General features: G+C 45.1%; 1 protein-coding gene across 8 annotated transcripts in view; it reads left to right on the top strand.

Moving 5' to 3' along the window:
- The window catches only part of UBR3 (ubiquitin protein ligase E3 component n-recognin 3), a 533,613-nt gene that overhangs the window by 433,256 nt on the left and 74,087 nt on the right, over positions 1-26,270 (top strand). For all 8 annotated transcript variants that reach the window (XM_033944451.1, XM_033944455.1, XM_033944453.1 and 5 more), the window contains one exon: positions 18,925-19,010. In XM_033944451.1, coding sequence (XP_033800342.1) covers positions 18,925-19,010 — 86 coding nt within the window. The remainder of the gene's footprint in view (positions 1-18,924; positions 19,011-26,270) is intronic.

Below are 26,270 nucleotides of genomic sequence, written 5' to 3'. Positions count from 1 at the left end.
GCTCCCTGCTGGTGCCTATCTTAAGTTGAAAGCACTGTTTAAAAAAAATTAAAGCACAAAACAACTCCTCAAAAATGCCAAAGATACTTCAAAAGATCCAAACAAAAGGCAAAAAGCAGTCTAAGGATTCTGAGAGTGTAGAATGCTAACAAGACACTCCTAGGCAAGGTAGCATAAACCCAATAGTAAATAGAAACTATATAAATCAATAATTTTAGGGGAAGAGGCAACCTCAGTGTGGAGGATCAGCAAAGTGAGAAGAACTCCAACGCTTCACACAAAGGGCAAAGGTACATCACCTCTGCCTGCACACCATCATGGATTGCCTCACATATGCAGAAATTAAAATACAAATAAGTGCTAAACCACAATGAGGTGTAAGTGACACTAGGAGTGAAAAAATAGCAAAAAACACTCAAAGAACCCTCCCTAGCCAACTCCCCAAGAAAAATAAAAAAAGAGGCCACAGCCGACTTAGCTTGAATCTGCCTTGCAAATGCTTGTAGAGAACGCGATGCCGGGTTCAACCAAGCCCGGTTTCGGGAGAATAATATCCCTTCATCAGGAACCCTTGAGTGGAGACATAGATATTGTCAATTAGAGCCAGCTGGGTGGAGGGTTCCTGATGAAGGGTTCCTGATGCCTGCACCTAAGACCCAACCACCTTTGGTCTCGGTGCCTATGTTCGAGGACATGCTTAAAGCTATTCTTACCACACAGCTTTCCTCGGTGGTGAGCCAACTGGTCCCGACTTCGACGCCTCTGACCTTGGTCTCGACCCAGTCTCGGTCTGACCAGCCTGAGCGTCCCCTCATTTCTAGAGGCCCTGCCCGCAAGACTTGCCAGGTTCCCTCGAGTGATTCTTCATCCCCCGAGTCACCTGTAACTTTTCGGGGTTCCAGACCAGGGGGTCGTTTTTCCCCCAGTGCTTTGTCGAGGTTTGCTCCTCCTAAGATGCCCCAGGCTTCTCCGCCCACAAAACCTTCTAGACACACGTTTGTCCTCGAGTTGGACTCGGGGTTGTGTTCCCCATTCAGGCAGCTACCAGCCTCTGAGGGGCCTTCTTCGAAACTGGTGGAGGACTTTTCCTTTGCCCAGTCTTCCCCGAGGCGTCGCCAGTTACTTCCTCAGACCCCGGGGTCTTCCCTGGCCCACCTAGCACGGGGTCGTTCCTCAACGCCCCCAGATACTTTAGTAGAGCCTCTTCAGTCTCCCATTTGCGGTACTCCGAGGCCCCGGCTTACTATTCGAGGGAAATTTCTCCCTCTTTCTCGGCTGCCCCCAGATCTCGCTCGGGGTCTCCTCAGGATGATGAGTCTTCTTCTCGACACTCCTCCTTTACTCGTTTCATCTCTGACATGGGTAGGGCCTTGAAACTGGAACTCCAGTCTGAGTCCCGTTATACCCAGGAATTTCTGGACGAGATGGGTGTTGATCATCTGCCCCGCGAGGCATTGTGCTTGCCTTGGCACCAGGTTCTCCGGCAAACCTTTCTCCGGAACCTGGAGACCCCCTATGCGGTCATGGCCATTCCCTCCAAGTTGGAGTCCCGTTACCGGACAATTCCGGTTAAGGGGTTTGAGAGTTCTCAGCTTTCTCATCAGTCCTTGGTGGTTGAGTCTTCCTTGAAGAAGTCCAACCCCTCTAAGGTTTACACTGCCGTCCCTCTGGGCTGAGAGGGCCGTACAATGCACAAATTTGGCGCCGTCTTTCCCAAAACTCAATGATGGCGAATCGTGTCCTCAACTATAACTTTCTCTTCATGTCCTACCTCTGGATCTGTGTGGACACCCTCCGCTCGTTCTGAGAGGATGTTCCGGATTCTCAACGTCGGGAGTTTCGCCTCTTCGAGGAGACCCTCTCCCAGCTCCGCCTTTATATGTTCCAGGCGGCCTACGAGGTTGTCCTCGAGGGTCACGGCCTTTGCGGTTGCCATGCGTCGCCTTGCTTGGCTCCGTCTTGTGGATATGGATCCGAATCTACAGGATTGTTTTACAAATCTCCCGTGTGTGTGGTCATGAGCTCTTCAGTGAATCTATCGAAGCGGCCACCAAGCGCCTATCGGTCCACGAACGGTCCTTTGCCTCTCTGGTGAAACTTAAACCGAAGGCCCCCCCGGCTCGACAATACAAAATTCCTCTCCAGAGGTATCCGCAGAAATCTACTCCTGCATTCTCTCAGCCTCTCCCGAAGCGGCCTCAACAACAGCAGCAACGTCAAACTAAGGCCCAGCCGCCGGCTCCGGCAAAGACTGGGCCGTCTTTTTGGCAATTCCGGTCTGAGCCTTCGGGCTCCATTCCTCATGGAGCCTTCCCCCCTCCCCATCAGGGGTCGTCTCCATCATTTCTAGCCCAGTGGGAAGGTCTTACCACTGACAGTTGGGTGCTTTCCATCATCCAGAAGGGGTACTCCCTTCACTTCAGTCATGTACCCCCGGACCTGCCTCCAAAAGAGTTTCCTTCTGCTCAGTCTCAGCTGCCTCTCCTTTTGCAGGAAGCTCAGGCCCTTTTTCGCCTTCGGGCGGTCGAGAAGGTTCCCCCGGACCAATGGAAGACCGGATTTTATTCCCGGTACTTTCTGGTGCCCAAGAAGACGGGGGATCTGCGTCCAGTCCTGGACCTCCGCGCTCTGAACAAATTTCTGGTCAGGGAACGGTTCAGAATGCTCACCCTTCCTACTTTGTACCCCCTCTTGGACGAAGGGGACTGGCTGTGCTCACTGGACCTCAAGGAGGCATACACGCACATTCCGATACACCCGGCCTCTTGCCGGTATCTGAGATTCCGGGTGGGGGATTTCCATCTCCAATATCGTGTTCTTCCCTTCGGCCTGGTGGCCTCTCCGAGGGTCTTCACAAAATGTCTAGTGGTGGTGGCTGCGGTCCTGCATCTCCGCGGCCTGCTGGTGTTTCCCTACCTCGACGACTGGTTGATCAAAGCGTCCTCTCGCCACGAAGTTCTGCGAGCGATGAATCAAACCATCTTGCTCCTTCAGAGCCTCGGCTTCGAGGTGAACTTCCCCAAGTCTCAGCTCTGTCCGTCCCAGTCTCTGGAATTAATCGGAGCAGTCCTAGACATGGCTTTTCTCCGCTCCTTCTTGCCTCGACAGGAGGCCTTGTTCGCTTATGCCGAAGGGTAGCCCATCTGTCTTCGGCCCCGGCTCGGCTCATGATGGTCCTCCTAAGTCACATGGCCTCCACGGTTCACGTGACTCCTTTTGCCAGACTTCACCTCCGTATTCCTCAATGGACTCTAGCGTCCCAATGGAACCAGGATCGGGACCCTGTCTCTCGGCTCATTATTGTGACTCTTTGTTGAGGCAGTCTCTCCGTTGGTGGATGCTCTCTTCCAATCTTTCCAGAGGTTTTCTGTTTCATGCTCCTCCTCCGCAGAAGGTCCTGACTACAGACTCGTCGGCCTACGCTTGGGGGGCTCATCTGGATGGTCTTTGCATTCAGGGTCTTTGGTCCAGTGCCGACCGACTTTGTCACATGAATCTGCTGGAGCTTCGAGCGATCTTCCTCGCCCTGAAGGCTTTTTGTCACCTGCTTCGCGACCGAGTGGTGCTGGTCCGCACGGACAACCAGGTCGTCATGTATTATATCAACAAACAGGGGGGAATGGTGTCCCGGTCCCTGTGCCAGGAGGCGATGCGGCTCTGGGATTGGGCCATTCACCGCAACATATTCCTTTGAGCGGTCTACATTCAAGGCAAACACAATTGTCTGGCAGACAAGTTGAGTCGTCTTCTGCAGCCTCACGAATGATCCATCCATTCCTTGACCCTGCGTCAGGTATTTGCTCGTTGGGGGACTCCGGACATCGATTTGTTCGCATCCCTCCCCAATCACAAGTTGCCCCGCTTCTGCTCTAGAGTCTACACCCCACTCAGGCTCGAGGCGGATGCTTTCCTGCTGGATTGGACGAACCTGTTTCTATATTCGTTCCCTCCATTCCCTCTGATTCTGAAGACTCTCATTAGGCTCAAGTCCACGAGCGCCACCATGATCCTGATAGCTCCACGGTGGCCCCGACAGCCGTGGTTCTCCCTTCTGTTACAACTCAGTTCCAGGGAGCCTTTTCTTCTGCCTGTTTTTCCTGCTTCATCCCAACCTTCAGTCTCTGCACTTAACGGCTTGGTTTCTTGAGACTTAATGCCCTCGTTCCAGTTCTCACAGTCTGTGCTGGACGTCCTGGAGGCGTCTCAGAAGGAGTCCAGTCGCCAATGTTACCATCAGAGGTGGACCCGTTTCTCTTCCTGGTGTGCTACTCGACAGCAGGAGCCGTTGTCTGCCTCCTTATCTGTTACACTTGTCTGGCGCTGGACTCAAGGCCTCATCAGTTCGAGTCCACCTTAGTGCCATTGCTGATTTTCAGCAGCCGATTGACAGGAAGCCTATCTCTGTTCATCCTGTGGTTTCCCGTTTCATGAAAGGCCTTTTCCACATTCATCCGCCCCTTAAACCTCCTCCTCCTGTGGTTTGGGATTTTAACGTGGTCCTTGCTCGCTTAATGAAACCCCCGTTCGAACCGCTAGCACGGGCTCACTTGAAGTATCTTACTTGGAAGGTTGTGTTTCTTATTGCTCTCACTTCTGCCCGTTGGGTCAGTGAGCTTCAAGCCTTGGTAGCAGACCCTCCTTTCACTGTCTTTCATCATGATAAGGTGGTGCTCCGTACCCATCCTAAGTTCTTGCCTAAGGTGGTTTCTGAGTTTCACATCAACCAATCCATTATTCTCCCTGTGTTTTTTCCAAAGCCCCATTCTCACCCTGGAGAGGTGGCTCTGCATTCTCTTGATTGTAAGCGTGCGCTGGCTTTCTACTTGAAGCGCACCGCTCCTCATCGTACTGCTCCCCAGCTGTTCCTCTCTTTTGATCCTAATCGCTTGGGTCATTCTGTTTCTAAGCGGACCATTTCTAACTGGTTGGCCGCTTGTATCTCTTTTTGTTACGCTCAGACTAGTCTCTCCCTCCCGGGTCGAGTCACTGGCCACAAGATCAGAGCGATGGCGGCATCTATTGCTTTCCTCTGCTCGACTTAACTTGAGGGAATCTGTAAGGCTGCCACTTGGTCCTCGGTTCATACGTTTACCTCGCACTACTCTCTGGATACTTTCTCCAGGCGTGATGGTCATTTTGGCCAGTCCGTTTTGCAAAATCTGTTCTCCTAACTTGCCAACTCTCCCTCCATCCCATTCTGGTTAGCTTGGAGGTCTCCCACATGTAGAGAATATGCTGCCTGCTTGTCCTGGGATAAAGCACAGTTACTTACCGTAACAGGTGTTATCCAGGGACAGCAGGCAGATATTCTCGCAATCCACCCACCTCTCCGTGGTTGGCTTCTTTGCTAGCTATCTGAACTGAGGACACGCTGAGGAGACGCATGACCTAGACCGGGCGAGAGGGCCAATCGCAAGCTTGAAGGTCTTCAAGCAAATCTGCTTTAGAAAACATCTGCTAGGGAGCTCCGTCGGATAACACCTATGACGGTAAGTAACTGTGCTTTATTAGTTTTGTATCCCTTATTAGTAATAGAATAGAATTAGCTTTACATTCTTAGCTATGTATAATCATTACTGTGGCCTACCAAAAGGTAGTATTTAATAATTGGGCAGATTTCCAATGTGAGAGAATCATTTGCAATGAGATGGCTATTTAAAGTGTCAAATAATTTGGATTGCCAAATATTTGAGTCTTTAGGCAGAGCAAGTGATCTAAATAGTACAATTTTGAAAGATAAAGAGCAGAAATAGGAAGGATATTACAAAAGATTTTTCATATTGACCTCCAAAATGGTTGAATAATTGAGCATTCATAAATCATGTGTTTAAGGTCTCCCAGTTGACTGTTGCAGTGCCAACATTTGTTTGATTCCAATAAATGTGCTTTGTGGAGTTTACTTGGGGTTCAATAAGCTTTATTAAAGAGAATGTATAATGTTTGCATAAGACTTGCCGATAAAAGTGTGTCGTTGAGAATGTTGGAAGAAATGAAACCATTGGTTATCTGAAAGTATAATGTTTGCATAAGACTTGTCGATAAAAATGGGTCGTTGAGAATGTTGGAAGAAATGAAACCATTGGTCATCTGAAAGTATAATGTTTGTATAAGACTTGTCGATAAAAGTTTGTCGCTGAGAATGCTGGAAGAAATGAAACCATTGGCCATCTGAAAGTATAATGTTTGTATAAGACTTGTCGATAAAAGTGTGTCCCTGAGAATGCTGGAAGAAATGAAACCATTGGCCATCTGAAAGTATAATGTTTGTATAAGACTTGTCGATAAAAGTGTGTCGTTGAGAATGCTGGAAGAAATGAAACCATTGGCCATCTGAAAGTATAATGTTTGTATAAGACTTGTCGATAAAAGTGTGTCGTTGAGAATGCTGGAAGAAATGAAACCATTGGCCATCTGAAAGTATAATGTTTGTATAAGACTTGTCGATAAAAGTGTGTCGTTGAGAATGCTGGAAGAAATGAAACCATTGGCCATCTGAAAGTATAATGTTTGTATAAGACTTGTCGATAAAAGTGTGTCGTTGAGAATGCTGGAAGAAATGAAACCATTGGCCATCTGAAAGTATAATGTTTGTATAAGACTTGTCGATAAAAGTGTGTCGTTGAGAATGCTAGAAGAAATTAAACCATTGGTCATCTGAAAGTATAATGTTTGCAAAAGACTTGTCGATAAAAGTGGGTTCATTGAGAATGTTGGAAGAAATGAAACCATTGGTCATCTGAAAGTATAATGTTTGCATAGGACTTGTCAATAAAAGTGGGTTGTTGAGAATGTTGGAAGGGTTCAGAGAAGAGCCACAAAAATGGTTAAGGAACTGAAGGAGTTGCCATATGGTGAGAGGCTAGAGAAACTGGGCCTCTTCTCCCTTGAAAAGAGGAGACAGAGAGGGGACATGATCAAAACATTCAAGATAATGAAGGGAATAGATTTAGTAGAAAAAGAGAGATTGTTCACCCTCTCCAAGGTGGAGAGAACGAGAGGACACTCTCTAAAGTTAAAAGGGGATAGATTCCCTACAAACGAAAAAAGTTCTTCTTCACCCAGAGAGTGGTAGAAATCTGGAACACTCCTCCAGAGGCTGTTATAGGGGAAAGCACCCTCCAGGGATTCAAGACAAGGTTAGACAAGTTCCTGCTGAACCAGAACGTATACAGGTAAGGCTAGACTCAGCTAGGGCACTGGTGTTTGACCTAAGGGCTGCTGCATGAGCAGACTGCTGGGCACGATGGGCCACTGGTCTGACCCAGCAGCAGCAATTCTTATGTTCTTATGAAACCATTGGTCATCTGAAAGTATAATGTTTGCATAAGACTTGTCGATAAAGTGGGTCATTGAGAATGTTGGAAGAAATGAAACCATTGGTCATCTGTCCCAGACCACATAACTTCAGAAGACCAGAGCCTTTTACAATGATTAGGTATGGGCGTGGATGATTCTGCAAAAAAAATTATAAAATAATGAAGTAGTGTGGCCTAGTGTGAACCCTAGAGAGTAGAATTCCGAGAATTTGGATGAAGGAGTTTTAGGTTGTAGAGGCCTATTTAAACTATTTAAACAATGTTTAAATTGTAACCATATATAAAACTTCCCAGGGGGGAGATCATACCTGGATTGTAATTGTGCAAAAAATAGTAGAGATTGATTTGAGATAATGTGATTAAAATTCCATAAGCCCCTTCCAATCCAAGAAGACCAACATATTGGCTTATTCCTAGTAGTAAGATTGGAATTGTACCATAGGATGGCACTAAGAGACGTCTTACTCTGATTGGGAGATATCTTTTCAAAGGCCTATATGGCAAAATTAGTAAAAATTATTGTGTCATGTGATGACAGTGATTTGAGATTAGTCTGGAAGAGAATGCACCCAAGCAGGGTGGTTCATAGTTGAAAATGCGCAGGACAATCTTCGTCACCAAGCGGAGTTGGGTAAGCAAAATATGTTTCAATGGAGAGCCATGCAGGAGGCACAGAGGTTTGAGAGATGTCTGCCATCCAAAAGTACCGTATCTCAGAAACATAGCAAGATGATATTTGTGGAAATCTGGGAATACCACATCCCCATGTTTTTTAGGTAACTTTAAAGTGGAAATAGCGATTTGAGGCAGTTTGTTCTGCCAGACAAATTTAGAGAAGAGAACATCAGTGTCTTTGTAAAAAGAGTGGTGCAAAACAAACATAAATATATAGTGCAGGAGAAATGACTTATACAGATCTGTTGAGGGTTTTGTAAAATGTTCATTTTTTATTTTAACCTGCCACCTAATAGTTTCATAAGGTGGCAACTAAAAAAAAAAAAGAAATATTTTTTGGTTTTCAGTTTTTAGATGTCTTACTGTAGTGATAGTGCCTGTTGGAAGAGAATATTCCCTATTTGTATTTGTGTGCATCCGCGCTTCAGAGCAGGAGTTGAGATGGGAGGGAGTGTGAATGATAGCCTGATATGAAATAAAGTAAAAGCGTGGTTATCAGTAGGCCAATGGCAGCACCAAGGAGTGACTGATAGAGATACCTGTGACCTAATGACCCTCACAAGAACCAGTTTGCCAAGTAAATATGGGCCGTGAAGAATTGGGTAGCTGGGAACAAGGCTTGACCACCTTTAAAAGAAAAACAACAATAGCCCAAGATTTCCATAGTAAGAAACGGAGAAACAAAAAACCAAAGAGACTGTGGAAAAACAATGTTCTTGAGATATTTATTATCAGATCAAGTTCAAATTTCAGGTAATTACGGTACATTCACTGGAAAGCAAAATAATCCAGTTGTTGGTAACGGGATCTGACACGGTCCGTGTTTCGGTTCAAATTAATCTTCCTCAGGGGTCCAAGATACAGCTCACATGTAAAGTATGGTTAGTGGGATATATACACCAGTAACATTAAAAGTACAAGAAAATACAAATTTCTAAGGAAGGTTCATTTGAACTGAAACACGGACCGTATTGGGTCCCTTTACCAACAACTGGGTTATTTTGCTTTCCAGTGGATGTAATTATCTGAAATTTGAACTCAATCTGATAATTAACGACATCTCAAGAACATTGTTTTTCCACAGTATCTTTGGTTTTTTGGTTAACCACCTTTAAAACATGTGCATGTAGGAATGTGATTCAGTTTTCTCGCTTGTTCTGCTTAGTACTTTCTGAAGTGAGCTGGGCAAGGTAATGCATATGGCCCTGTTAGTTCCAGCTTCTGCCAGCAACTTCCAGGTGTGACTGCCTTCATCTGCCAGCACCACTGAATTTGAGGGGGATGTGTGGGTCACAGGAGAGATGTATTTGGTAAATGCTCATCTCAACAATGATTGTAGCATTTTTTAAATTAACTTATTATGTTGATTATCTCTTAGGTAGGTATGTTTTTCTTCTGGGTTTCAGGACATATTTTTACCTATTGTTTTTTTGTCACCTTTCTTTTATTTTAAGCAATGTATCCTCCCTATTTGCCCATGTGTATCATGTTGCATCTATATTGTAATTGTGTATTTGTTCCCTTTATGTTATATTTTTATATTTTAAACTTTTTAATGCTTTGTATTAGTTGGAAACTCCTTTGACTATAAAAGCGGTATATCAAGACTTAAACTTGAAACTTGATTAGTACTAGGTATCTGTAAATTAGTCTTCTGATGAGTTGTACTGATGAAACATCATGATCTCATTTATATTCCCTTGATGAGCTAATTACATGGCATTCTACCCTTGCTATTCAGTCTGTAAATATGAAATCCCTTTCATTGCTTCCTTGCCAGTAAGAGTTTTTTTTTTTTTTTCCCTGAAGTTCGGTCAGTATTGCAAATTGCCAAAAGAGTAGAAAATTCCTGTCATACAGATGCCCTTATCAGCAGCAACCAGATGGAGTTCTGAGCAGAAACACTAGCAGCACTAAATTGCTTATTTCCTTGAGAGTAGAGAGGATTAAAGAATTCTGCCAAAGATGGGTGGCATCAGCTGTAGAGTTAGGTATGTTAATATTTTGAATCATCACTTTTGCAGTTAATGAAAATCTTTGAAATTCAACCTTTTACCAAGGAAACTAGCAGTTATAAAGGTAGAAAATCTTATTCTATACATTCGTATCATAAACTTTAGTCAAAACCAAAGTGTGGTAGTTAAATGAAAGCAGATAAAGACCCCCATGGTCCATTCATTCTGCCCAACAAAGTGGTCAGGGTTGCACTCACCACTCTATGATTACTACTACTTCTTCATGATTACTACTACTTATCATTTCTATAGTGTTACCAGATGCACACGGCGCTGTACATTAAACACGCAAGAGACATTAAGAGATTAAATTCTGATATTGCAAACAGAGCAGTTTGCAAGTTACCACCATGCCAACCACATATGACAGTTTTATGTGATGTATAATGTAGTCTTGGAATATAATACCACAACAGCAAGCCAATAGTCTGAAGAGTGGTTTTGTTGTTATGATTGCAGCTCAGTTACGTACATTATCCATCCATTATTAAGCCAATGATTCAACAATATTGCTAACTAATCACATTTAATTTGCTAATTTCAACCTTAAGATGTCTTTCCCCCAATGAGTTACACAGTACTAGCTTTCAAAACATGTGATGCAGATATGATATAAAATATGCATACTTGATCCTGATCTATGTTTGCCATTTTCTGGACTAACCATAAAAGTCTGCCTGACACTGGCCTTTCTCCCCAAGTTCTGGGATTTGATTCTGCTGTGTTTTGTATTGCATTTAATATATTGCTGAAAACAAGATAAATGCTAACTACAAGATGGATGCCATGGCTCACAACTTACACAAAGTGCTGATGATACTTAAAAATCAAAGATCACAGACATCTATATGAAAATTTACCCTGTGCAAGTATGTGCAGGCTCATTCAAATGCTCTTCCAATTCTGCCAAAATTGGAGATGCAACATTTTTGTGAGGACACAACAGTTCAGAACAGAAAATGCCAAAGACTCTGTTAAGAGTTCATCTACCATGAACAAAAATTGTCGCAGACACACTGCTGAAAAAAGCATAAGAAATGCAACAGGGCAATGAAGCTTTCAAGAATTGTCATGGGCATGAATTAGATTTGGATGCAAATGGATCTTCTGACTTCCTCACCTCATGATGTGCAAGAAGCAGATTGGCCAGTTGCTAGTACTGTGTTTCCCTGAAAATAAGACCTAGCATCATTTTCAGGGTAGGTCTTAATATAAGCCCTACCCCAAAAATAAACCATTGTCCCGAGATTCGCTGGCAACTCTTCAATCCCCCGCCATCCCCCCCACCTCACAGCCGAACCCCTGCTGATCCTCCATCCTTCCCTCCCTGCCGACCGCGAGCGAGCCCTACCTTCAACCGAAGCAGCATCGGGCCGGCAGCACTCTAAACAGGCTACTTGGATAATTTAAACTAAAACCATTGAAGTACAGTAGTAGAAATGCTAGTGAAGATCAAAAGAGAAGACAAATGAGAGGGACAACCATAACAAAGAGAGTGTGTCATGGAGAGTATCAATGCTATGCTTTTTCTTAAAGCCTGCCTGATAAGGATGAAGAACGAGAGACTTATCCAACAACAAAGATAATTGAGAATAGACAATTTTTTCCAGAACTTTTAAGAAAAGGGGGAGATTAGAAATAGGACAGTAGTTGGCAGGATCAGCCAGATTTAGAGTTGATTAGTCCTGAGACCACAAAGTTTGACTGTGTGGATCACAATAAACTATGGAGAACTCTAGCACAAATGAGAATACCCAAACACATAGCTCAGCTGATAAAGAACCTCTACAAAAATCAAGAAACTGCAGTGAGAACAGAATATGGGATCACTAATTGGTTTCCAGTAAAACATGACGTCAGGCAAGGATGCATCTTGTCACCTTATCTGTTCAACCTTTACAGCGAAGGAATCTTCAGAAAAGCAAATTTGGAGGAATAGAGCGTTGGTTTCAAAGTTGGTGGCTGAAATATAAACAACTTGCGCTATGCAGATGATACAATGCTCATCACCAGCAGCAAAGAAGACATGTTATATCTACTGAGAAAAGTCAAAGCTAAAAGTCATAACATGGGATTACTAAGACGAAGATCATGAACGTGAAAAACGATGAAGATTTTGAGCTTGAATGTGATACAATAGAAGTTGTAAAGGATTTCAATCTCCTGGGCAGTTTTGAAAACAAAGTACAACTAGCAGGAAAGAAATACGCCGCAGAATAGCACTCGGTTGCTTTTCAATGAAGGCTTTCGACAAAGTATTCAAAGGCAAGGAAATAACACTCCAAACCAAGATCATACTTGTCCATGCACTCATAAGAACATAAGCAATGCCTCCGCTGGGTCAGACCTGAGGTCCATCATGCCCAGCAGTCCGCTCATGCAGCGGCCCAACAGGTCCAGGACCTGTGCAGTAATCCTCTATTTATACCCCTCTATCCCCTTTTCCAGCAGGAAATTGTCCAATCCTTTCTTAAACCCCTGTACTGTACTCTGCCCTATTACGCCCTCTGGAAGCGCATTCCAGGTGTCCACCACTCGGATAAAGAAGAACTTCCTAGCATTCGTTTTGAATCTGTCCCCTTTCAACTTTTCCGAGTGTCCTCTTGTTCTTTTATTTTTCGAAAGTTTGAAGAATCTGTCCCTCTCTACTCTCTCTATGCCCTTCATGATCTTATAAGTCTCTATCATATCCCCTCTAAGTCTCCTCTTCTCCAGGGAAAAGAGACCCAGTTTCTCCAATCTCTCAGCATATGAGAGGTTTTCCATCCCTTTTATCAAACGTGTCGCTCTCCTCTGAACCCTCTCGAGTAACCCCATATCCTTCTTAAGGTATGGAGACCAATATTGGACGCAGTATTCCAGATGCGGGCACACCATCGCCCGATACAATGGCAGGATAACTTCTTTCGTCCTTGTTGTAATACCCTTCTTGATTATGCCTAGCATTCTATTTGCTTTCTTAGCGGCTGCTGCGCACTGTGCCGTCGGCTTCATTGTCATGTCCACCATTACCCCCAAGTCCCTTTCTTGGTTACTCTCATTCAATAATATCCCTCCCATCGTATAGTTGTACCTCGGGTTTCTGTTTCCCACATGCAATACTTTACATTTCTCAACGTTGAACTTCATCTGCCATCTCGTCGCCCATTCCCCCAGTTTGTTCAAGTCCCTTTGCAATTCTTCGCATTCCTCTTTAGTCCCAGCTCCACTGGTGGTCAATTATGGATGCGAAAGCTGGACACTACAGAAACAAGACAGAAAAAAGATTGACTCATTTGAGGTTTGGTGTGGAGAAGGATTTTATGCTTGTGGACCACCAGAAAAACAAATCGATTCTGGAAGAGATCAAACCAGCTATGTCATTCAAAGCCCAAATGATGAAGTTACAACTCTCTTCTGTCAGTATGTCCAAAATAAGACAAAGATCAAAGGAGAAGGACATCATATTTGGGAAGATCAATGGAACCAGGTGTAGAGGGCGACTTGCAATCAGATGGCTGGACATGTTGAAAACAACCATGGAGATGATGCTGGAGGACCTTACCGGACTAGCACAAAAACCGATATTTTTTTTTTTTAGGCCTGTAATTCTTCAGGTCAATAGCACCTAAGAAGAGAACAAGTCCTGAGACCACTAATGAATGCAAATATATGCCATAGTAACAGCAGATAAAGACCTGAACTGTCCATCTGGTCTGCCCATTAGTTACATGTACAGTATTATAAATTTGTGATTAAATTAAATTGTCTTTTTTCTTTGATATTTCTGGGCCATGGACTGTAAAGTCAACCTGATACTATCCTTAGGTTCCAACTACTGGAGTTGCCTTTGAAGCTCTCTTCAGCATATCCAACCATCTCAATGTTTGCGGGATATAGGGATAAAGTCTGCCCAGCAATGTCCTTATGTTCCAAGTTACTGGAGTTCCCATCGATGCCCTCCTTAGTCTATCCTGAACTGAATTGCCATATATGGGACACAGACCTTGCAAGTCTGCCCAGTACCAGCCTTAGTTCTTCAATTTATATCATTCATTTTCTAATTAGAGATCCTTTGTGTGTGTTCCACACTTTTTTGAATTCGTCACTGTTTCCTCACTACCACCTCTCTCAGGAGGGGATTCCAGGCATCAAGCCACCCTCTCCATGAAAAAAAAATTCCTAATATTAACCCTATGTCTACTACCCCACAACCTAAATTTATGCTCTCTAGTTTTACCATTTATACTCTAGCTTCATAAATTTTAGTCATAAAAACATGTTTATTTATTTTGTTGTTCTCTGATGTACAAGAATTATTAGGTTTTATTTTTAATATTTGTAAGTTCTGCTTATTTTGGTTATTGACATTAATTTTGCTAATTCCCCTCAGAAACTGGTAATAAAAGAATTTATTTTTTCTCTGAGGACAAGCAGGCCTTCTATTCTCATAGCTGGATGGCATCATCTGGAGCTAGCTAGCTAATTAAAATGTAGAAACTATTAGCTCCGCCATAGCACACATGCACGACTATCTTCTTGCCCTACACTCAAGCAGCTATTCTTTAGTCTTTCTTCATCAACAGAGCAGACAAGATGTGTTCCTCGTATTTCTCCTCATTCTCTTGTGAAGTAGTGCCTCCCCTTCCAGTTTGCTACCTTATTTTCTTTAAATTTTGTTTTCTTTCATTTTTGTTTTCCAACTATCCCTCCTGGTCTTATTTTTTCAAGTTTTTTTCAGCACCTTTTAAGGGTCCTTTATTTTTCACTATGCTAGGCCTCTTTGGGTCAGAGCCCACGCCTCAATTTGAGCATTCCCCTTTTTCAGCTCACCATTGAGGAATTTAATTTGGCTGTGATTCTTTTTGCAATGTCTAAAAAGACCCCCAGTGACTTTAAAAGATGTACACAATGCAATCTGATCGTTTATTCTAGTATATCTACTATAATCTCCTATACAAAGGCTAACTTTAGATCAAGAAGATCTTTACTCAGTAATATCAAGAATAAAGACTACAGGTCTCAAGTGCCCACGGTCAATTACCAGAACTAATCTTGGTTAACTGGCCATGCGTGCGGGCTATCATTGATCAGAGTCTTTCCCTTTTATTCATACATTTTTCATATTTATTTAATTGCTGTTTAAACCACTGTTTTGTTACTATTGTTCTTTATATTCAATAGTGCTATATAATACTTAGCTCGGGTTTTATGTATCGCCCGGCTTGCTCCACAATGCAATCTGGTCAGCTCAATCACAGACCCACACAGTTGGTACATGGGGTGCCTTGGACTGACCAAGATCCTAATAGATGATCTTTCTGTTCCCAAATACATACCAGAACTCAGACTCAGCAGGTTTAACATGAGAAACTGTTTGGCTCCTTGAAGGCTGGTCCATCAACATCATCATTAGAATAATTGACACTGATGGCTGTACAGGCTTTGAAAACCACTAGAAGCGCACTGATATAGGGAGTGTCCACTTCAGTTGACATTGGGTGTTAATTGGCCCTGGGACCAGTCAGCATTAGACCCGATACAAAGATGTATATGGGTTTCGTGTTATCCTTGTTGGCACTGAGGGATTGTGATGTTGAGCCCTATTAGCAGACTTCCCAGTCAGTTCCTCAACCAAAGCAGGGGATGAGCTTTTGACCGGTTTTAGCAAAATATAGCTGCTATAAAAGTAACTGAACCTGATGAAATACTGGTGAGAGGGAGGCTGAATTTTTACCATCAAAGATGGCCCCATATAACCTCTGACCAGTGGGTTCTTGAAATAATCCTTCTAGGTTATACTCTGAATTGGCTGCCAAATTGCTCACCAAGAACATCATTTCTCAGCACAAGCAGGTACCTCTTTAGGAAATCTCCACCCTTTTGACATCTAATGTGGTGAAACCTGTGCTACACATGGACTAATAATATGTAACTGCTGATTTGTGTAACATTATTAGAAGCTTCTCAATAAAAAGAAGCAGCAAGGGAGGTTGAGCCAATCAGTTGTAATCCAAGTGTGTTAAGTGGAGACCATTCTGGTCCTGGAAGGTTCTGCAGTATTACTATCAGAATCTTTGTTTATGTGAATTTCTTTCTCTTGTCATCTCCCAGAGTTAGGAAACAAGGACCGAGTAGGGGATTCTACCCATGAGGTATAGACAAACACAGCAAGGATATGGTCTGTTTGATTGCTGGGGTGTCATTTGTAGGTGAGGAGTCTAGAACAGTGATGCAATGGAATTGTCAAATGCAGGATGGAATGTATTTTTTGTGGACAGTGAGAGTGTAAGTTGGTGCTGGGTCTGTGGCAGCAGTACAGGGGTATAGTTTTTCAGATGGGTGGGGAGAGCAAAAGGGGTGCAATGAGAGAGTTCAGTGAACAGCTTTCCTCTTCTACTTCCCTCCCACACCCCTGGGGTATAAAGCCTTTAGTCTGGGGCAATGTAAGAAGTAAGCAGAATGTCTATAGCTCCATCTTTGTTCCGTATTGCCACTGATGTCATTTTTGTAGTCCCTCCATGTGGCCCAAAATCAAAAGAAGCAATTAAGCACATTGGGGCAATATTCATCTGGTGCCAGGCAGCCTGCAGTCCGTTCGACATTGATGCCCCACCCAGATATTCAATGCTGGTCACCAGGATTGGAATATCCAGTTTCATTTTTAGCCATAGCAACTTAATCAATTATGCCAGTATTCACTAACTGGTTAAGTACTGCGGGCTAGATTCTCAAAATTTTGTGTTAAAAAACGATGGGCTGCTGTTGCAGCCATTATTGTAGCAATTCCAAAAAGGCAAGTCATTCTCCAAAAATGAGTTTGGCAGAGAGTAGTGAAGGTTCGCTAAATTTGCATGTGCCCATTGCTGGTGATAGCGTTCAGCACATAAGCAGAATAAATGAACAAAAAGAAAACCAAATCGAAGATCAGCATGAGGGATGCCCATTCCTTCCTGCCACCAAAGTCAAACATCACTTCCCCATGGTAGCGGGAGAGATGCCCACTCTCTCCCGCCACCAAGCAACCCCCCTGACATCTCCCTATGCTTCCAATAACCGCCCCTCCTTCTTGTATATGATGGCTGGCCAGATTAATGCGCACTCCTTCTGGCCAGCAGGCCCGCTTCTTCAAAATGGTGGGCCTTCCCCTCCCTGGTGCATCCTGGGATGTGCCAGGGAGGGGCCTAAGGCTCTGATTTGCCCAGGTTGCTTGAGGCCCCTCCCCTCAAATAAACGTGGCCACCAAACTGATCACAGCAAGGAAATCTCCCCACCGCGATCAGATGAGCAGCCACAGCAGGGAACCCCTGAACCCCATCGCAAGTCATGGGCCTCCTTACCAGTGCATCCTGGGATGCACTGGGAGTGGCCTAAAACTCTGCTTACTGCTTGAATTAATTTTTATTATTATACTTTTAAATTACATTACATTACATTACATTAGGGATTTCTATTCCGCCATTACCTTGCGGTTCAAGGCGGATTACAAAAGGTTAATTTAAAAAAGACAGTATTACAATGATTAGCTAGAGAGGTAAGTTGTAGATCTTAAGAGCATTTAGAGGTCGTGTTGTTATTGCTGTTTCAGGAATTTCTTGAAAAGTGTGGTTTTTATTTCTTTTCTGAACGTCCTATAGTCTGGGGTGGTCATCAGAAGGTTGGAGATCTGGTTGTCCAGTCTTGCGGCTTGAGTGGCTAGGAGGCCGTCGTGTAGTTTTGTTCTTTTTATTTCCTTGATTGGGGGGGGTATGAATGGGGAGTGCGTTTTTCTGTGTCTGGTACTGGGTGCTTGGATGAGGCGATTGTTCAGGTATGATGGGCTGTCTCCGTGTAGGGTTTTAAATAATATGCAGTAGAATTTGAATTGGATTCTTTCTTGGATTGGGAGCCAGTGTGAGTTGATGAAGGCTTCAGTGATGTGGTCATGTTTTTGATGATAGAATTTTTTTCCCTTTTGTTTTATATTACGTATGTAAACCACTATGGTGCTGTAATGAAGAATTGTCTATAAATACAAATAAACATAAACATCGGGAAGGAGAAGGCCCACAATTTAGCAGTGGTGGGCTTGCTGGCTGGAGGGTGTATGTCTCCCTCCTGTCGGATTTTCATTTTAGAAGGTACGGGGAAGAGGAGTTGGGGTTGGTCTTCCTGTTGGGGGGGATGCTGAGTGGAGTCTCCATGTGGGTGAGTGTGCCCTGGAAGGGGGGAGTCGCCAGGTGGCCGGGAGATGCTTCAGAGGGGGAGGCGATGCTTCAGGGATGTAGCAGCAGAAGGAATTGGGGACTCCTTCAGTGGACAGTCGGGGGTGGGGGTTCGGGGGTTCTAGCAGAAAGAAGTAGGCATCCCTCCTGCCAGCCAACTTGGGTGGGTGGGGGATTTGGAGGGGTTCCCTGCTGCTGCTGCCGCCGCTCAGCTGATCTTGGCAGGGAGATTCCCTTGCCAAGATCAGCTCAGTGGAAACGCAATTCTCTAAATGTCTCATCCTGTGACATGGATGCCAGTTAGCAAATCAGGGTGGTTAGGTGGGGTGCAATTCTGTATAGGATGTCCGTGTGCGATTCTCAAAAGCTGCTTAGGTGGCTGCTGAGACTGGGCATCCTATACAGACTCAGACCCTAAGTCTTTTGTTAGCCGCATTGAATCCTTGTTGAAAAATTGTGTGATATAAGACCTGTATAGTATAATATCAGGAAAGAGTACTCACTTTAGGGCCCATTCTGTTCCTTTGGGCGGCTCAGTATTTAGCTGTGTAAAAACCTACATGTGTGAAAATAATACTCTAAGAAAAGTGTGCATTCATTTCCAACTGTTCAAAACATTTCTGGGTGCCCATCCTTTATGGTTCCAGCTGTCAAGTTTAATAATGTCCTAGTCTTGTTTTAACCTAAGTCTTTTCTCTCTCTTTTTTTTTTTTTTTTCTGTATGTTGGTTTACAGAACAAATTTGGAACTTGAGCTAGTTCACCGTGGAGATACTTTATGTTCTGGAGAAGCCAGTGCTGCTGGAAAAAGATCTTGTTTAAGTAAGTTAAGTGATATGTTTGTTCTTTTGGAATTATCAATTTAAGATTGAGCTGGAAACCTAAAAGGAGCAGGAGAAAACTGGCAAGTCAGATTTGTTGAGTCTAGTATTTTTTACCTACTTTGATTATTTTTCTCCATTAAGAAATGTCCATATATTCTAATTTTATAATTTTCTGGGAACTGGTTTTTGTATTCTGTGTTCTTTTTAACTGAAAAATATATCTTAGGAATTTCCTCTATCATAAAAATGGCTTGGGGGAATTAGAAGCCATTGTCTTTGGATCTTTTATTAGTACAGTGGTGCCTCACACAACGAACTTAATCCGTTCCAGGAGCAAGTTTGTTATGTGAAACGTTCGTTGTGTGAAACGCGTTTTCCCATAACAATACATGTTAAAAAAAATAATTCGTTCTGTAGCATAAAATATGCTAAGATGACATAAAAAAAGATAAATTTTTGGTTATTATTTTTATTTAGATACATCTAAAAACATAATTGTTTTTTAAAACAACACACATTTTTTAAATTTAAAGACAGACTAAGTAGAGTCTAATTTTACAGTGAGAGGGCAGAGTCTCAGCGGCAAAAACTGGGACTTAACTGTTCATTTTTTTTTTTTTTCTACCGTGTTTCCCCGATGATAAGGCAGGGCCATCAAATAAGACAGCCCCCCCTTTTTAGAAAAAAATGTAAAATAAGGCACCCCCCCGCAAATAAGCCACCCACCGATACCTGCGCTTACCCGAATCGGGTGGTACGGTGGGTGACTCCGTGTAGTCCCTGGCACCCCCGACACGATCGGGGCAAGAGGGAGCTCAAGCCCTCTTGCCCCCCCGACTCCCCGACACGATCGGGGCAAGAGGGAGCTCAAGCCCTCTTGCCCCCCCGCCTCCCCGACACGATCGGGGCAAAAGGGAGCTCAAGCCCTCTTGCCCCCCCGACTCCCCGACACGATCGGGGCAAAAGGGAGCCCAAGCCCTCTTGCCCCGCCGATTCCCCAACTCCCCGACAATATCGGGCCAGGAGGGAGCCCAAGTCCTCCTGGCCACGGCGACCCCCTAACCCCACCCTGCACTACATTACGGGCAGGAGGGATCCCAGGCCCTCCTGCCCTCGACGCAAACCCCCCCTCCCCCCAACGACCGCCCCCCCCCAAGAACCTCCGACCGACCCCCAGCCGACCCGCGACCCCCCTGGCCGACCCCCACGACACCCCCAACCCCCTTCCCCGTACCTTTCTGTAGTTGGCCGGACAGACGGGAGCCAAACCCGCCTGTCCGGCAGGCAGCCATCGACGGAATGAGGCCGGATTGGCCCATCCGTCCCAAAGCTCCGCCTACTGGTGGGGCCTAAGGCGCCTGGGCCAATCAGAATAGGCCCGGGAGCCTTAGGTCCCTCCTGGGGGCAGGGCCTGAGGCACATGGTCGGGTTGGGCCCATGTGCCTCAGGCCCCGCCCCCAGGAGGGACCTAATGCTCCCGGGCCTATTCTGATTGGCCCAGGCGCCTTAGGCCCCACCAGTAGGCGGAGCTTTGGGACGGATGGGCCAATCCGGCCTCATTCCGTCGATGGCTGCCTGCCGGACAGGCGGGTTTGGCTCCCGTCTGTCCGGCCAACTACAGAAAGGTACGGGGAAGGGGGTTGGGGGTGTCGTGGGGGTCGGCCAGGGGGGTCGCGGGTCGGCTGGGGGGGCGGTCGGAGGTTCTTGGGGGGGGGCGGTCGTTGGGGGGAGGGGGGGTTTGCGTCGAGGGCAGGAGGGCCTGGGATCCCTCCTGCCCGTAATGTAGTGCAGGGTGGGGTTAGGGGGTCGCCGTGGCCAGGAGGACTTGGGCTCCCTCCTGGCCCGATATTGTCGGGGAGTTGGGGAATCGGCGGGGCAAGAGGGCTTGGGCTCCCTTTTGCCCCGATCGTGTCGGGGAATCGGCGGGGCAAGAGGGCTTGGGCTCCCTTTTGCCCCGATCGTGTCGGGGAGTCGGGGGGGCAAGAGGGCTTGAGCTCCCTCTTGCCCCGATCGTGTCGGGGAGTCGGGGGGGCAAGAGGGCTTGAGCTCCCTCTTGCCCCGATCGTGTCGGGGAGTCGGGGGGGGGCAAGAGGGCTTGAGCTCCCTCTTGCCCCGATCGTGTCGTGGAGTCGGGGGGGCAAGAGGGAACCAGGCGGAGAGAGGGCAGTTAAGCGCAGTGCCTGCGCGGAAGAATGCAGCTCGGGCGACTTCGTTGTGTGAAACGAAGTTCGTTGTACGGATCAAGACATAAAGTTCGTTGTGCGCAGCGTTCGCTGTGCGAGGCGTCCGTTATGCGAGGCACCACTGTATATAAGTATTAAAAATGACTTTTAGGTGAATCATGTTGTAATTTATTTAATTTTACTTAATGCATATTGACAGGAACCCTCAAAACTATTGTTTTAATGTAGATATCTTCTAGCACTGAGCAACAGTGAGGGCTTGGTGGTGATGAATGTTTCAAGATTTTGTTGAAAATGTTTCTGTTTAGGGAAGTATATTGATGCTGATTTTCTAGATGTTTCTTTTTTTATCAAGTGTTTTGAAGTTATATTTATGTATTTGTCTGTTAAGTATGTTTGTTGGAATCTGCCTAGAAATGTTGATAGAGCAGAATATAAATTTTTTAAATTAATAAATAAAAATACATTTAACAGCAAAACTTAAGTACACTTTAATTTTTGCACTTAACACACTATAACAGCAAAGATTAACGTGTTAATCTTGAAACGTGTTGAGTGCAAAGGCTGCAAGCTAATTGTTGGGTTTGCCCACCATATCCTCTACAATTACTGCACTGAAAAACTTATTATCCCTGGATTCTATAAAGGGTTCCCAAATATCCACACCCAAATTTGGGCATGATCCAGAGGTGCATGTGCAACCTAATTGGTTAACAAGCCAGTTAACATTATTAATTGGATTCTAAAAATTATTTGTTAAGTGGCACCAATTAGGGGTTGTATACACATATGACTGTGCGCTACTCTGTAAACCTGGGCACCCAAAACCCATAGCGCCCAAACCAAAAGGGGGGTGTAGCCATAGGAGGGATAGGGGTGGGTTAGGGGCAATTTCAAAAGATGCATGCAGTGTTAAAGAATTCTGAGGATCTGCACCCAACTTATGTGACAGGATTTACACTGGATTTCAGCTGATGTAAGTCTTCATTCCAAAAGTTGGGCGAGGGAATTCCTGCTAGGCGTGGCCTTTAATAATAATAATAATAATAATAAATAACAGTTTATATACCGCAGTACCGTGAAGTTCTATGCGGTTTACAATGATTAAAAGGTATTACAGATCAAGTGGAATAAACAAAGTTCGGAGTTGGTGAATAACAGTTCTAAAGATCATTTGTTGAGGACTAATGCCCATTTTTGGTACCATTTATTGAATCTGGTCCTTAATGCCTCCTATCGAGGAGACACTAGGTGATCCCATGTCAACAAAATAATTGGCAGCACATGGTATGTTTTCCATCCCAGCTACAATATGCTTGCCATGCTCATTCACCACCCATGCTCCACCTCGTTCCTAGTTCCTCACACAGAAAACATTTAGGGCCTGTTTTACAAAGCCACGCTAGTAGCTGCAGTGCGGTAATGGCCCTGAAGCCCATAAAGATTTAAAGGGCTTCGGGGCTGTTGCCGTGCGGAAGCCGCTAGCATGGCTTTGTAAAACAGGCCCTTAGTGTGATTTAGCTCACAATGACCACTAAACCACTGTGCTGACAGGTGGCATGCTTGTGTGCTAATAGTTTTAAATTATGAATGGCTTGATTTACAGGTTTTCCTGACTTTGATTCTTTTCTATGATGTTGCTTATTCCATAAAGAATCATAGACAAGTAGGGGTGGATTGGGGGCCTGCAGAAGAAGGAAGAATGGTGGTTCCTCAAGTCACATCTTCTGACTAGGTCCTGATTTTCAGTTTGATATGTGTCGATTTGTGATGTCTTCCGTAGTTCAAACCACAGGCGGGGTTGCAAAGGAGAGCATATTGTGAGGTGCTCTGCTGGCATGTTATAGTAGGGGACGGACTTTAGAGGGTGGTGGGGATAGGCAACTATCCTGCACGGAGGTTGGGGAATCAGCTAAAGAGGGAGTAACAATTAGAAGGTGAGGTGGAAAGAAGTAAATCAGATAGAACAGAGTAGGCAACCACAGTCCTCAAGGGCCAAAACCCAGTTGGGTTTTCAAGATTTCCAGAATGAATATGCATGTGATCTATTTGCATAAAATGGAAGCAGTACATGCAAATCAATCGCATGTGTATTCATTGTGGAAATCCTTTAAAATCTGACTCAGGGACCTTGGTTGCCCACCCCTGAGCTAGAAGAAGGTGAAAAAGAAATTGGCTAGTTCAGATCAGGTAGAGAAGGGCTTCTGTACTATGGGCAGGAGGAGAGTGAAAGTGAATTGACATAGGAGAATGACTGAGAAGAAAGATGGAGATAAGCAGATTGGTGAGAGAACATAAGAATATAAGAATTGTCGCTGCTGGGTCAGACCAGTGGTCCATCATGCCCAGAAGTCCGCTCATGTGGCAGCCCTTAGGTCAAAGACCAGTGCTCTAAATGAGTCCAGCCTCACCTTCATACGTTCCGGTTCAAGCAGGAACTTGTCTAACTTTGTCTTGAATCCCTGGAGGGTGTTTTTCCCTACAACAGACTCCGGAAGAGCATTCCAGTTTCCACCACTCTCTGGGTGAAGAAGAACTTCCTTAGGTTTGTACAGAATCTATCCCCCTTCAACCTCAGAGAGTGACCTCTCGTTCTCCCTACCCTGGAAAGGGTGAACAACCTGTCTTTATCTACTAAGTCTATTCTCTTCAGTATCTTGAATGTTTTGATCATGTCCCCTCTCCTTCTCTTTTCAAGGGAGAAGAGGCCTAGTTTCTCTTATCTCCCACTGTACGGCAACTCCTCCAGCCCCTTAAACATTTTAGTCGCTCTTCTTTGGACCCTTTCGAGTAGTACCATGTCCTCCTTCATTTACGGTGACCAGTGCTGGACGCAGTACTCCAGGTGAGGGCGCACCATGGCTCGGTACGATGGCCTGATAACCTTTTCTGATCGGTTCGTGATACCCTTCTTAATCATTCCTAACATTTTTTTGCCTTTTTCACCACCGCTGCGCATTGGGCAGACAGCTTCATCAACTTGTTGACCAGTACTCCCAAGTCTTTTTCCTGGGGGGTCTCTCCAAATACCATACCAGACATCCTGTGTTCGTGTGTGAGATTTTTGTTACCGACATGCATCACCTTACACTTATCCACGTTCAACCTCATTTTTCATGTCGCTGCCCATTTCTCGAGCGTGGTTATGTCATGTTGCAGATCTTTGCAATCCCCCTGCGTCTTCACTACTCTGAATAACTTCGTTTCGTCTGCAAATTTAATCACCTCACTCGTTGTACCAATTTCCAGATCGTTTATAAATATGTTGAAAAGCAGGGTCCAAGCACTGAGCCCTGCGGTACCCCACTGGTGACGTTCTTCCAGTCTGAATACTGTCCATTTACCCCCCACCCCCTCTCTGTTTCCTATCCGCCAGCCAGTTTTTAATCCACGTGAGTATTTCACCCTTGATTCCATGGCTCACAATTTTCCGAAATAGTCATTCATGTGGAACCTTGTCGAACGCCTTCAGAAAATCCTGATATACAATGTCAACTGGGTCAACCTTGTCTATCCGCCTGTTTACTTCCTCGAAGAAGTGCAGCAAGTTCATCAAGCAAGATCTTCCTTTGCTGAAATCATCTGGCTGATCCTCATCAGATTGTGTCCTTCAAGGTGATCAATGATGCAGTCCTTTATCAGCGCCTCTACCATCTTTCCTGGTACCGAGGTCAGACTCACCAGCCTGTAGTTCCCCGGATCTCCCCTCAAACCTTTTTTGAAGATTGGCGTAACATTCGCCACCTTCCAGTCTTCTGGAATCTTTCTTGATTTGATCGACAGATTGGCTATTAGTTGAAGCAGTTCAGCTATAGTCCCTTTCAGTTCCTTGATGACCCTCGGATGGATGCCATCCGGTCCTGAGGATTTATCGCTCTTAAGCCTATTAATCTGCCTGCATACCTCTTCTAGACTGACCGTCAACCCTGTCAGTTTCCCATCTTTGTTTCCAGCATATAGCCTGTTGGGTTCCAGTATGTTGTATATATCCTCTTTGGTAAATACAGATGCAAAAAAATGTGTTCAGTTTGTCGGCGATGGCTTTGTCCTCCTTTAGCACCCCCTTTATTCCATGGTCATCCAGCGGTCCCACCGCTTCCTTCGCGGGTTGTTTCCCCTTTACATATCGAAAGAATGGCTTGAGGTTTTTTTGCCTCCTTGGCTATTTTTTCCTCATAGTCTCTTTTGGCCCCTTTTACCGCCTTATGGCACCTGCATTGATGCTGTTTGTGCTTTTTCCAGTTTTCGTCCGTTTTTGACCTTTTCTATTCCTTAAACGAAGTCTTCTTGTCTTTGATTGCTTCCTTTACCGCTACAGTGAGCCATGCCGATTCTTTGTTCTTTTTCCTCTTGGATCTCTTGTTGATACATGGTATATATAGATTTTGTGCCTCGGTGACTGTGTCCTTAAAAAGGGACCATGCGTGCTCTAGCGCTTTTACAGTGCTTATCCTTTTCTTAATCTTCTTCCCCACCATCAGTCTCATCCCTTTGTAATTCCCTTTTTGGAAGTTCAGTGCTGTGGCTGTCATTCTGGATCGGTGTTTCGCCCCTGCATCCAGGTTGAAGCAGATCATGTTGTGATCACTGGTTCCCAGTGGCACCTCTACTTCTACACTTTGTGCCAGTGCTCGTAGTCCATTTAGAATTAAGTCCAGAATTGCATTTCCTCTCGTATTTTCCTTGACAAGTTGTTCCAGGAAGCAATTGCTTACAGCAATTTGGTCTCCCTGCCACAGCCAGAGGTGCCTAGGTTCCAGTCTATCCCTAGATAGTTGAAGTCACCCATGATAACTGCGTTGCCTCCCTTGCAGTTGCGTTTAATCTCGTCTGTCATTTCTCCATCAACCAAAGCCTGGGACCAGTGGCGTACCAAGGGGGGGGCGGGGGGGGCGGTCCGCCCCGGGTACCAAGACCTGAGGGGGTGCTCCCGGTCCGGTCCAGTTACCCCCCCCTGCGCCGGGTGTCGCGTCTGGAAACAGCCTGCAGCAAGATCGCGATGCCAGAGATCTTTGCCTGCTTCGACTGTTTCCTCCGCCACGGTCCTGCCCCTCCTCTGATGTCAGAGGAGGGGC

Source organism: Geotrypetes seraphini, chromosome 5, assembly GCF_902459505.1.
Source record: "Geotrypetes seraphini chromosome 5, aGeoSer1.1, whole genome shotgun sequence".
In the NCBI taxonomy this organism is placed as follows: domain Eukaryota; kingdom Metazoa; phylum Chordata; class Amphibia; order Gymnophiona; family Dermophiidae; genus Geotrypetes; species Geotrypetes seraphini.
This window is presented reverse-complemented; position numbering and strand designations above follow the sequence as displayed.